Source organism: Anarrhichthys ocellatus, unplaced genomic scaffold, assembly GCF_004355925.1.
Source record: "Anarrhichthys ocellatus isolate YVR2014 unplaced genomic scaffold, GSC_Weel_1.0 scaffold49, whole genome shotgun sequence".
NCBI classification, from domain to species: domain Eukaryota; kingdom Metazoa; phylum Chordata; class Actinopteri; order Perciformes; family Anarhichadidae; genus Anarrhichthys; species Anarrhichthys ocellatus.
Genome location: NW_022280079.1, coordinates 1,026,168 through 1,039,897, shown reverse-complemented (window position 1 = coordinate 1,039,897; position 13,730 = coordinate 1,026,168). Strand labels below are relative to the sequence as shown.

At 40.2% G+C, this 13,730-nt stretch overlaps 1 protein-coding gene across 1 annotated transcript in view; it reads left to right on the top strand.

Moving 5' to 3' along the window:
* Window positions 1-1,774: 1,774 nt before the first annotated feature.
* Window positions 1,775-13,730, top strand: part of caprin2 (caprin family member 2) — an 18,947-nt gene continuing 6,991 nt past the window's right edge. Inside the window, exons 1-12 of the mRNA XM_031869869.1 lie at window positions 1,775-1,850; window positions 2,346-2,607; window positions 2,692-2,754; window positions 2,846-2,932; window positions 5,910-6,148; window positions 7,148-7,230; window positions 8,904-9,017; window positions 9,157-9,188; window positions 9,298-9,525; window positions 12,228-12,269; window positions 12,343-12,471; window positions 12,605-12,689. Of these exons, the coding sequence (XP_031725729.1) occupies window positions 2,359-2,607; window positions 2,692-2,754; window positions 2,846-2,932; window positions 5,910-6,148; window positions 7,148-7,230; window positions 8,904-9,017; window positions 9,157-9,188; window positions 9,298-9,525; window positions 12,228-12,269; window positions 12,343-12,471; window positions 12,605-12,689 (1,351 nt within the window). The 5' untranslated portion in view covers window positions 1,775-1,850; window positions 2,346-2,358. The remainder of the gene's footprint in view (window positions 1,851-2,345; window positions 2,608-2,691; window positions 2,755-2,845; window positions 2,933-5,909; window positions 6,149-7,147; window positions 7,231-8,903; window positions 9,018-9,156; window positions 9,189-9,297; window positions 9,526-12,227; window positions 12,270-12,342; window positions 12,472-12,604; window positions 12,690-13,730) is intronic.

The following is a 13,730-nucleotide window of genomic DNA, read 5'->3' as shown; positions in this document are numbered from 1 at the left end:
AAAAGATCTACCATGTACTCAGAGCAGCTTTACTTTCAGCAATTTATGAAAACGTAATCAAATCTGAACAAAAGCTGAACAAAATAAAAGACGTGCAGGATAAAGCCGGGGGAATGATGAAAAGAAAATTGGCATAACAATTTAATATAAAGTAAGGAACAGGTTATATAAAACTATCCAATTTAGACACAGAACATGTATTTTTACACAGGGTTATTACATTTTTAGGTTGATACTGCTACTGGGCGCTGGGCCATTGTTGTTTACATCCGAAGGAGCAATGGCACAAAATGCTGATGAAGTAGTCGTGCCATCTTCACAGCATACTCTCTCAGGCAGTCATTTGCCTCACATGAAGCTCTTGTGAACTCTCTGACCACGTCATAATAATGATATATTGCGTATTACAATTACATTTCAACAAACAAATGTGCGTGTGTGTCGTCATTGAAGTTGTGGCATGTTGATACATGTTGGACAGCAAGATATGTCTTCTTCTCCCATGAGTATTTTTAATTTTGAGAGGTCATATAACTCTTTGAAATCTAGGATTACAGAGTTGAATTTGTATAAAAACTAAAAAAAGTTCCCTATTCCATTGAATGTTTTTCCTTTTAGGAGGAAGTACATTGCTGTCAGAGGCTCACCGGTCAAACAGGGACCCCACACTTGGTTGCAATGATTTCTTGTGTCTTCCTATTCCGATTTCAAGTGGACATTGAGCCCGTACTTGGTTAGGATCTGTCTCAGAAATGTAAAATGTATCTGCAGAATTCTACATGTCAAGATTCTGTTGGATGTATGTTTGTCCGAATGGGTATGATGACTGAGTGGACCCCATACTTCACTACCGTACAGCACAAATAGCTCGATGACACTATTAAATAGTTTAAACCACATTTTACTTGGAATTCGGAAATTATGAAATTTTGTCTTAATTGCATTTGAGCTCTTTGATTATTTTTTGGTGCATTCACTGCCCTGTTGAAACTCCCTGATGCTGTTATGGTAGGTAGTTAGGACTCATACTATGTTCAGTGGTATGGTTATTTATGGTAAGCTCGTACTAGTTTTCCTTGTATTTACTGCCAGGGCCCAGTTCTGACAGAACTGTTCTACTGTTGCTGTCCTTGTTCAGTAGGAGACAGTAGAACCAGGTCATCACCATACAACAGACACTTCACCTCTCTATCTAGATGGGAGAGGCCAGGAGCAGCACAATGATTCAACCGAACAGCAAGTTAATTTATATATACATTAAATGAAGTCAGACGAACGCCTCTCTGGTGAAGAATTCAGTTTGTCTGTCTCTTATTCTAACAGCACGTTTTTTTCTAAATACATTGATTTAACCAGATCATACATTTTTCCCTCTGTACCACAGTGTAGAAGTAATGGAGCCCTTCATGCCAAATAGAGTCAAAAACAATGAAACAAGTACATTTCTTACCATTTTTTGTTTGGTGCACATATTTGTTAATTAACGTGTGAAGGATAAATGTTTCTGAAATACATTACCCACCCAAGCTTTCATTTGTTATGTATTTATGTGAAACAAAACATCACTCATTTAGTAATACAATAAAAAACTTCAAAAATCACTACAAACTCACTGTTGGAACATTATATTGATGTGATAACGATTCTTATTTTGAGTGCGCGCGTGCATCAGTCAGGAGCCACAACCGGATGTTGTCGCCCCGGCGGAGCGCGTGTGCGGCCGGCGGGCCATATAAAGGTCTGGGCTGACAGCGGCGTGGCCTCTGCGGTTTAAACATCACGGTTGAAAGGGGTCCATCCGTTTCTCCGTCCCCAGAGAGGCGTCAACGCGCACGAGTCACAGATACGAGGTGAGTCAGCTGTTTCTTTAGGCTTGGCGTTTGTTTTTAATGACTTGCTGACGTGTTTGGTGATTAAAGTTTAAATAATTAAAATATGAAACGAAAGTAACTATTGTGTTTGGTTTGGTCAAAGGATATTTAGTTAGTGTGGCTTTTAAAACGACTGCTCGAGACTCTTTCAGCATAATAATTCAAAGCTGAATTATTAAATCCTGCCTTGCCTAACTTCCTAGTCTGGTAATATGAATCTTGACCCAAGCCACAGCAGAAGTGACTCATGAACCTGCACAAAGGGATATTTAATGCAGGGAGTTCAAACAGGCTTTCGTGATGTTTATGTTGGTCTTCACACATTTCTGCTGCATCAGGTTTCATCCTGACGAAGCTCAGCTGTTCAGTGGCTGCTATAAATGAAGTGTCACTGGGTTGACAGCTGACTCTAATGAAACAGTCGGCTTGCTACCAGCAGCATCTTTCTTCTGTTTACCGTCCCTTACCTTCCAGTGTGGAGCTCAACATGGTGCAGCTTTCTCCTCCCGCTACTGTGAGTGTCAGCCCTCCATCCGAGTGCTCGGAAGAGGAGCGGGAAAGACGGGAGAGCCTGGTGATTGCTGATGGCCTCAAGGTGTGCTCACCCAGTGGTCTGAGCGCCCTGCAGCTCAGCCTGGAGACCTCCACTATCTACTATGGCTATGACTATGACTCCTACATAGAAGATGGTCTCATCTGCCTCAAACACAAAGTCCGCAATTTGGAGAAGAAGAAGGTAGGATGGTTATAGGTCAGAGTAAATTCCAGTTAATGGGTTTTAAAATGGGTACGTGGAGGCAGGCACATGTTTTTGTTGCAGCTGAGACTTGAAGACTACAAGAAGAGGCTGAATCGGGGTGAGAAACTTAACAAGGATCAGATGGTAAGACCAGGCTGTGTATTGCCCACCACGAAGATGATCTTGTATCTTTTGTTTGTCGTTTGTTCTTAAGGTTTTCCTCTTTGTTTTCCAGGAGGCTGTAGAAAAGTACGAGGAGGTGCTACATAATCTGGCGTTTGCACGAGAGCTCCACAAGAGCCTGGATGTCTTGACTCAGACTGTAAGTCTTTGGCAATAGTGCTTCTTTTCATTGTTGTTGGGCTGTAGTGACATGTCTGTATAGTTGGAGCCAGTAAAGGCTAGATATGAGTAAAGGCTAGATATGATTCAAAATCCTGCCTCTTCTCAATAATCACTTGTTTCTTTGACGCATCAGATGTTGATGAGCTAACAAACCAAAGTGTATCCGTACTACTCGTGGTTCATAGGCAGCACGTCATGGATGACAAAGACCGGAGTAGTTGAACATCTGCAGTCACATGTTTTTGGAATGCAGCATGTTTTCTTTATCTCTTTGCGTCTGCTGGTTTTCTTGATCCAGTACGTGTCAAATGAAACTAATGAATTTCACTTTTTAGTAAAAGACTCTGCTTGGCTTTCTTTAACTCTGTAGTGTTGAGTCGCTCTCTAATTGGGGGTACATGTTACGTCCTTTGATATATTTACTGATTTAAGAGAAGACGTACAATAAAACCAGACAAAGGTTTTGTACACAACACAAGCTCCCCCTGTAAATGTAATGGTTTCGTCCCACAACCATGTGATCAGCATAACTGGATGCAATTTCTCTGTGGTGGCCATTTTTAATAGATTCTGATGAGTGTGCTTATTTTATTTTATTATTTTATCTCTAATCGTGCAGTGTCAGGCAGAATATTAATTGAATAATTGATTAAATACCTGTTCAAATGTAAGATGAACCTGATGAGCAGAAAGCCGTGTGTTAAGCATGCTCGGCCTACCATTGACATTATGGGATAAAATGGGGGAGATTGTCAACTAGGCTGCTTAGATTGGGGCCAACCCCTGAATAACAAAGTTGAAGTAACCTTACTGGGATCACTGGAAAATATCCCTTTCCTTAAAATATCAAATATTTGTTAAAATGTAAGCTTTGCAGTAGTGGCTATTTTGAGAAAGGACATTACTTTTTTTATATGAAATGTACCCCAAATTACCGAGAGTTATTTTAGTTCTTCTGCTGAGACTCTTTGGTTGCTAATATATTAAATATCAGCAGAAGTGAATATGTTGGCACCATGTAGAGCAGCTACTTGCTGTCTGTGAAGGGACGCAGGTGGGGAGAGATGGACGTCTGGTCCATTCCTTTCTCCGTCTATGATATTGTTCCTCGCTTGTAGCCTCCATGTTGGATTTGGCGGTTGGTCTTTGTCCCGCCCTTCCTCTATTGCGATTGTATGGCTGTGTGACATTGACGAGCGTGGCGTTTTAACCAATGTTTGTCACGCTGCTGTTTCTAGCATGGTGGAAATTTTCATTTGCAACATAGGGTCGCATAACAAAATGTGACAAAACAAGACCAGTTGCACAGTCCTGTGCATTTTTAGAATTTGCATCCAAAATCTACATGGCAGGGGATTTCAACTCCTGCTAACTAAACCTTTTGGCTAAGCATATCTCATTAATATATTGTTAAATATGAATTGATACGTTCATGAACCAGGACTTCTGAAGCATTCAGAGTTGAGCGTTTGCTGTTTCTGTCTGTGAAACTGTACACAGCTCAGCAGCCAAATGATCAATTGGAGGCTGTTAAGTTTTAGTTTGAACATTGTCAGATACACACTTAAACTAGCTCATGGTTGGGCTTTTATTCATTATTTAGTACTAGCTTAATTGGATCGCTACTTGTTTGTGTTGGTAGTGGTTTGGCACCCACACATGGAGCTCAAGTTAAACGGCTTAATTTGACTTTAGTCACTTCAGTAAAACGTGTGATCAGGTCATTTATGCTTTTCTAGTTGCCGATCTCTGATTATTTTACACTGTAAACAACCCGTCCGTGTTTAGATTGACAGAGCTAGTTTAACGTTAGCAGCACTGCTAATGGCTAACGAACGAAGGTTCCCTTCAGTTACATTATGATGCGTTCAGGCTCTGTTCAGTGAAAAGCTAAACTATAACTTAAATATGATGTAATCTCGTAAAATGAAGTTTTGATGATTAACTTGAATAAACAAAGTTTTCACAACAACATAAATGGATATTACAAATGAATTATGAGCTGTAATACGTACCTCTAAGCAGCGTATACTACATCATTAAAACTTCTAATTGCTAAACTAACTACAAGATTTGTTTTAAGCAATAAAAATACAATCTTTTATTTCCTTATTTGAATTGTTTTTATGAAGAAAAAAACTATACTACTAAAATATATATCTCAAAGTAAAAGTATAACATTTATAATTGTTGATGGTTTACCCTGACTTCAGAGTGGTTGAAGTGATCTTTTTTTGAACGATTATAAACGTGATCGGGATCTGTAAAAGTTTTCTTTGCTCCTTTTTTTTTTTTTTTGTGCTGATCCGATCTGTGATCAAAACCCTGAGTTGTATGATTCGTTGCACCACTAATTTAAAGAGACAACTTACTAACTGAGCATTTGAGCCATGCCATCCTCTTCTCCCGTTGTCCCGCTCTCTGTGCAGAGCTCCAGGCCCTAGCTTCATAGCTGATGCACAGATGATGGGGCGACCGTGGCTCACTGGGTTAAGAGGGTTGTCTGGTAACCGCAAGTGTCCCTGAGCAAGACACTGAATCCCTACGGCTCCCCGGGCGCCCGTCATAGGCAGCCCGCTGCTCCCTGATACAGGGATGGGTCAAATGCAGAGACTAATGTCCCCCATACCGGGATAAATATAGTATTAAAAAAAAAAAGACAGGAGTACTTGTTGGATGTGAGCAAGCTAATAATCCTAATCTTTTACACATTGATACAAAAGTGCTTTTCAATTATAAATGTATTGTTTTGCTAGGATTCATTGATTAAAGACTATTGTTCTAGCCCAAAATTTTCTACTTTTAAAACTGGTTCTAGTCGTCTTTAAAACTTGATGTGCAACAACATCCAGCAGTTAACAGGGGACTCTTATTGAATTGGTCCCGGTTGAGTTTCAGACAACTTGTTTATGCAATGTTTTCAAACTGCTGCTTGATTCATCCTGCCACTGCAGTTGCTGAGAGCCCAGAAGAAGGCAATGAGGAAGGAGCAGGTGGTGAAGGAGGAGACGGAGAGGAGGCGTCTGAGCACCGTGCTGCAGATCCAGCACCTCCTCCACTGCATGCAGCAGGAGCACGTCAGGAGAGACCTGCTGGCTGGACACAACCAGGCGCCACGCATTGCAGCCCAACAGCAGCAGAGCCTGAGTCGGCTTGCTGCCCTGCTGGGGGTCAAGAGGGATAACGGACTGAGGTGATTGGCAACATATCGACACAGACAAAGAGAGCTAGAGGGTGCAATGATGAGTGTTTTTTACCGGTCATACACAGCAACTATAATATTGGATGAGTGGATCCGGTAACGATCCACTGACCCACACTCACCAGGAGAAGAGATTTCTGGACACTGTCTTAGCGTTCTGTGCCAAAGTCATTGGTACATTGGCATTTCAGTACAATCCCAGTTTACTCTCATCCAGCCCACAACACCCACCCATGCTGCTCATTTAGCTGTTGAATGATTGCTGACGAAACAATTGTGGTTCTGGTTGTTTGTAGAATCATCTTAAAAGGCTTCAAGCTCAGCCTAAAGGTAAATGACAAAGCAACATTTGCACTGCACTGATCTCTCATTACTGCTAATTTCTGCTTGCATTGACTGACTTGTAACTGTCAACGGAGAGGAATGGAGGGGAGCTGGTGATTCTGTCAGTTTATTTTCAATGGTTCTTTTAAAGCAAATGGTACAATTTCTGCAATCTAATTCAAATTATTGTGATGATGTTTTTGTTTGACTAACTTAAAGCAACACAGTCTTTACTTATATTTAATTTGATATACTTCTGTGTAAAAAAACACGACAAAATTGCAACATGATAATAACGTATAGCTAAATGGACTTGTATAGCACCTTTTCTATTCTTCCGACTACTCCAAGCACTTTTACGCTACATGTCATTCAGCCATTCACACCCGTGTTGCCAGACCCATCGACATGACTGGAGGAGTCGAGGATTGAACCATGATCATCTGATTTGAGAGATGACCCACTCTACCTTCTTAGCCACAGTTGCCCCACAATATATGTAGTACAGTGTTTCTGCACATTATGTAGAAACTCCCATGTCCTTAACAACGGCGCATATGCTTTGCTGCTCCACAGCAGAGTTCAGGTTGGCGCTCAGAGCTTCTTGTCACACATGGTTTCTTGGCTCATTGATGACCTCGCCTGTCTATCTTCACTGTGTTAAAGTTTAGAGGAGCAGATGGAGCAAGCAGCTCTGGCCTATTTGGACCTGCTAGAGGGGACAGACAAACCAGTGGCTGGATCTACATGTGAGTATAAAAGCACATAGATATCTGAGCTTTGTTTGCTGAGCCCCTCAGTCATTTTGTTACTGACCAGTTATATCAAAATGACACTTAATATCATTTGGATATTATAGATTAGTTAGATTTTTGGTGATGCTGCTCACCACTGTTTTTCAAAGGTAGATGGCAAATGTAGTAATCCTCCTGGTTGTAGGAGCTCAGCCCGACACAGAGCAGAGGAAATGCTCGCTCCAGCGTGATAATAAATGACGCTAAAACATTAAAGTACAAATTAAAAACCATTACTAACATGTTTTGACTTGGACGTCCTTTGAAAAAAAAAATATTCAAATCAGAATTGTTGAGGTCAGATATTCTAGAGCACTGATTCAAATAATCCAATTGACCAAAGATACACAAAGAAAAAGAAAGCTCTGCGTTTTCACCAATATTCCTCAAGGGGGCGTCTTTTGAAATCTATTTTGGCTTTCAGATATTTCTGCTTACATGTAAGATTAAATTGAATGTATAAAGTATAGAACGGGATTCATTTAACAGCTTTTCTTTTAGTTGCTGTTTATATCTATTATACTTTATTAGCATATATAATGTACACGCTTTTGTTTTGTCCATCAACTTTGACTGCTTTTTGAGCAGCATCATTGAGGCAAAATGTGCCGCCCCTTGGCCTGCCAGAGCAGGGTTTAGGCTATTAAACAATAACCTTTAACGTTCCAGCTATATAGAACAACTTCCACACACACATGTGTTTTTAAATGGCCATATACAACACGAATGCTATTTCAGCGGTGTGATCCTGAGACGGTGGTTAACTCTGTAATTCTCTGTTTCTCAGTCTGGCTATGAGCTTGTTCACTTAAAAGGTGTAGTGTTGGTGGAATATTACCAAACGCAAACATGGACGGGTCTACTGTCAGCAGAGCGGCGTAGGCTATTTTATAAATGGAGAACTAACTTCTGTGTTTGTCTAGATAGATACTTTATTCATCCCCACGGGGAAATCTGTTATAAGCAGCTGCCAAATGCAGGAAGAACGGCTGCAAAAGATCTGAATGTGTGACTGTGTTGTGTAAACTAATACGGTTCTAACATCAGTGCTGCATCTAGAGCATGATTACGTTAATAAAGAAATGCGTTGCTTAAATGCATGTGATGCCTTGCTAACCCTAAATCCTGCCTCATGGTGAAGGCCTCGGTTATGATCAACTCACTGTAGTTGGCCTGCTCTTTGTTTGGGATGAAGGGGAAGCTATGTTTTATTAAAACTTAGACCAGAGCGTAGAGAATGAAACTACCCATTATGTACCTGCCAAATGGAATGAGATTTCACAATACTGTGACAGTGTTTAACGTTGGTCCAGTGATGCAACAGACGAGCGTTCAGATTCTCATGGAATGTACAAACGAGACAACTTGATTTGGAGGGAATGTGAACTGTTCAATGACCTAAACTGCCTGTAAATGTCTTGACAGTTTACAGACCAAAGAAAGACAGGTTGCAAATAACCTGTCTATCTGACTGCTACGATATATCAGCATCTAGCAGTAATTACTATTATGATTATTACCACTGATGCACCCAATGGCTCAAGCTACAGAAATGAAAACCAACTTATAATAACTCCTTGTTTTGCTTGAGGGTCCTCTGACTTTTTTTAATTGACTCATCTTTTCAGTTAAGCTTTTCAAAGAAGAGCTCAACAGGCTGTTGACCTGCAAGTACTTCAGTCGTCTTCCATGTCCACCCAACAAGCCTCCAGAGGTGTTGCTGAGGTCAAACGGCCACAGCAGTAAGATGATCGTGCTTGCATGTATTGTGTGTCTGCGCACTGGTGGCTTTATGTGGTGGTATGAAGTTTAATATGTTACTGAAACCACTCTATAACTAGTCTGACTTGTGAATTTGTTTTTATTTTTTGCTTCTGTCAGCCCCATCAAAAGCAAAAGAAGATTCTAAGGAGGTAAGACTGATATCCAATTAATTTTTTATTTGATCAAATCTGTATTTCAGTGAAGTACGTTTTGACTGTCGGCAAACCCCAAACTGATGCTCTGTTGGTGATATGGCAGTTTGTTAGCAGACTGTACCAGAGTGATACGGAGACTCTTCCTACTCAGAACTGGAAGGCGGACTTCCAGAGAACAAGGGAGCAGGAGCCTCCTGACTGCTGGGATATAGAGTTTTCTGATAGACCTGGTTCACCCCAAGCTACAGTCCACAAACCCTGGAGAGGAGCTGCCACTTTTATCCCCAAGGTCCCAGTCACCACCAAGAAACAATGTGTTGACTCCAAACAGGTGAGAGGTCAACAGCCCCTCTATTATAGGTGTCACTGGTTTGTCTTAAGAAGTTAAATGCATCTTGTTTTTCCACCAACAGCTATGCATTTTGCATAGCTTGATGGATTTTGACATCAAACTGTGCTGCTATAAGTTGTTTAATTTATTTATTTATTTTTATTTTTATTTTTTATTTTTTATTTTTTAAATGCCTAAGTAATGGATAAAAAAATATAGTCAAGCTAATTGAGAGACATGGTATTGTCTGGTTTACATGCTTTGTAAGTGACTTTTTTGCTGTGTCATCACTATTCATATCTATACACCAATGTGTTTTATGATGAAATTGTTTACTAGAGCACACTGGTGGAAGAGGTACTAAGTTAACGTAGTGCCAGTGTAAAAGTTCTGCATCAAGTATACCTAAAGTACAAAAAGCAAAAGTTCACGTTATTTAGACTGGCCCATTTCAGTAAAATATATCATTGGACTACCTATTGATGCATACACTTTAATGTTGCAGCAGGTAAAGGTGGAGCTTACTTTGTATACTACTCAAGCATAGTTTATTTATATTCTGTATTAAGAATCTGAATATGCAGAGTATGAAGTTGCATGCAATGAAAATAATCAAGTTGAGTAAAAGTGCTACTTGAGTATTCTAGATGCACTCAGTTAGTCCACCACTGATGGAAAGAATTATTAACTAGAGCACAAAGTTCTTCATAGATCTAGCCTTGAATGCACCAGATTGATGCATTTTACTTTGAATGCATAGATTGTAATTTTTTACATTTCAAATGCATGTGTTCACATCCTGTAGGTTTGATTTTCTCAAGAGTGCAAAGTTTAAGTTATTTAAGCATTTGTCACAGCAACAAACTACCTTTTTGAAATGAGAGGAAATCTCAAAATAGTCTTCAAAAGTTCAATGGAACTCAAGTCCGACTTGAGTTTAAGGCTTAACTATGTTTGTTTTTCTAAGCTGCATGTTTTTATGTCCGTGACTATTGGATAACTACTTTATTTAAATTGGTCCAGTGTTGAGGTATATTGTTGTTTAACGGGCTGCAGTGTAATCATAATGGGTAGTTGTGCTCTTTTAATTTCCGTTCACTAAAAGTGTTTGACGGGCTCAGATGATGTATATGACGAGATCAACAGAAAGGACCTTCTGTTGATCTCGTCTGTTAGTTTTGTGTCTCGCGCGTTCTGAAATGTCTTGTCACACATTATTGAAATGGGCTTAATATTCAGCCAGGACATTGGAAATCTTATGACACTAAGCTTTTTAGTTAAACTATGAAAGCACTGGTGTCCCGTGGCACTCCTTTCTTAAACCCTCAATTCATCTGTTGTCTTCCAGTCATGACACAATAACGGAAAGGAAAAAGTAACGTACGTGTTTTTTCTTCTTTTCAATAATTGTGTCATTTATAAAAGCTTGTCAGTGTCACAAACATCCACTTTTAGTGGATCACACTGCAGCATGTTTAGCGGCTGCTGGCTGAAGCAGTGTCCCTCACTACTGGACCAATTTCTATATTGTCCCTTTTCGTCATTGCAAACGCAAAACATGGGAAAATGGGCTCCGGGTTGAGAACTGCAGAAATTAACTTTTTAGCTACTACTGTTTGTCAGAATTGATGCCTCTGTATACTGTAAATTCATAAATTTTATGTCTAAAGGCAAAAGTGTCTCTGCCGTTTTTGAGGTCAACACCATGAATAGTATACCAATTTGTACGATTCATAGTGGAGACGACAGAGATGCATACTGTATGTGTGGAGGTATTAAAGTGAATCTATGAAACTTCCTTTTCATTTTTTAACATCAATGTGATAAATGGACTTGCATCTGTATAGTGCCATCTAGTCTTCCGACCACTCAAAGAGCTTCACACTACTTGTTCACACACGGCGGGGCTGCCATGCAAGATGCCACCTGCCCATCAGTACCCAAAACCATTCACATTCACGCACATTTATACACGCATGCACAGATTTGGGGAGCAATTTGGGGTTGTGTCTTGCCCAAAGAAACTTCTGCTCCTTTAGTCGGCATGCCTGTCTGGAGGAGCCAGGGACCGATTTTGATTGGAAGATAACGGCTCTACGTTGTGCAATTGTCATTTGTTTTGTGAACCAAATGGCTCATCAGTGCGTAACCGAGCCAGGCTTTTGGTCAAAGCAATTGGTCAGGCATGCATCTTTACTTATCGGACGCATAGGCGTATATGTCGGGCAATAATTAATAAGATGTTTGAGGTCATTAAATAAAACGGTATCTCCATTAGTTCAACAGGAAGCACTGATGAGAATATGTTGCAATTATGTCCTCAGTATTTCATACAATTGTGATACCCAAATTTAAGAGGCTATACAAACATTTTTTTATTAAAAGAAATGCATATTTATATTCAGCTTTCAAATTATGACTGGCTGCGTAAAGTGGGTATTCGGTTGTCTGTGTCAGGAACTTTTTCTGAAACTGTTGTCTTCCCACAACAAATGCACTAGAATGGTGAACTAAGACTAGGTTGTATTGTTCAGTAATTCTCCAGGTTGAACTCATGAGGAGGAAGAGATGGAAATGGACTGTCTTTTCTTTTTCTTTATTGCAAACTGGACAGCCGTTGTGATTTGTAAGTGTCTGTAATTGTGCAGAATGTTATCGTTCAACAATGGTGCCCACACAATAATTCATACTTGTTTTCCCAGAGAAAAGAAACTCGGGTCAAAAGCAAGAAACCTGCCAAATTGGTGAGTACAAAACATTTAGTTTAAAATGTACAGATAGCTCTCTGTAAACAATTTGCAAATCTTCTTCTTCCAGGCAGTTCTCGTGGGTATACCTGTGGAGGTTTTCGGCTCTCCACATGCCTTACCCAAAGACCCTGTCCTGAGGAAGCATCACCTAGAGGAGCTAATGACGAAGATCCATGGCTCCTTCAGTTTTATGCAGGTGGAGTTTGACTGTTTGCATACCCGTGATCTTATTAACCACCCACTACAAGATGAAACTATGGTTTGAATAGTTACTCTACTTTGCTAGTATTGAAGATGGTTGAAGGTTTAGATGTTATGTCTTGTTTTAGGACTCTCTTCTGGATGGAGATGTCTCCCCTACTAACGACCATCCTAGACTGAAGAGACGGCCGTCTGGATCTCCATCGCCTCAGGGTAACTTGGAACTAGTCAACAAGCTTTGTAGTTATGATCGCAGCACAGGTCCACTCACAAATCTTTCTGGAGCTTTAAACCATATCACATGGTCTTCATCAGTTGGAGTTTACTCTTCATGGAAATGGAATTTTTAAATAGCGATCCACCTGCAACGGGTCGAAAGTTGAGATCCGAGATAAATGATCAAATCGATCAGCTGAGGAAGAATATGAGCACGTATCACGAAAGAAACTTAAACGTTCAGTCTGGCTCTCTTGGGGTTATCTGGCTTCACTGAACATCGGCTCTCCTGGATACCAGTATCACTAAACTAGTTATCAACTGGTTCTGTCCATTTTTCCACTCCAGCTACAAGCATGTCATGTCGGAAGAGCAGAGCTTCTAATTACAAGCGATCAGTACCATGAACACTTGATGAGATGAAACTGGGAAACAGGCATATTTAGTTATAGCTACAGCAAGAAGCAATGTTGAACAAGGTGCAATGTTAACCATTTAAACGCATAATTTCTAGTATTTCTACAGCTTCTTACTCTATTCTAAACATACTATAGACGTACATCTGTAGCCTTACTTTAGTGTTCATCAGACAAAGCAAAAATACTATGGTTACTAATGAGTTTGCAGTTCACAAAGTTGAAAGTTCCTGCTGCTCGAGGGGAGAAGAACAGTAGTTAATGAAGTCTATCTAACAGAAATGTTTCTCTATAATCATGGGAACTAATTCAGAATGTGTTAACTTTTCCTTTCTAAAAAGACAACAGAATGCATAGTTCTAGCAGAGTTAAAAAGCTTTCGTGCTTTTTTGACAACTGGCTGTAGATGGCAGCCGTTTGGACTGAAAACGACTGAGTCCAATGTGCCAAAGGATGTTTAAAGCCACATGTAAGATTTTCGGAGAAGCTCTGCCTGTGTGCTTTCAGTGGACATGTAAACCAATTGGGCTGTTCAGACAATGCGCTGTGGCCAGTTTGGTGAGAGAACTCACTGATGTGTGTGTGTGTGTGTGTGTGTGTGTGTGTGTGTGTGTGTGTGTGT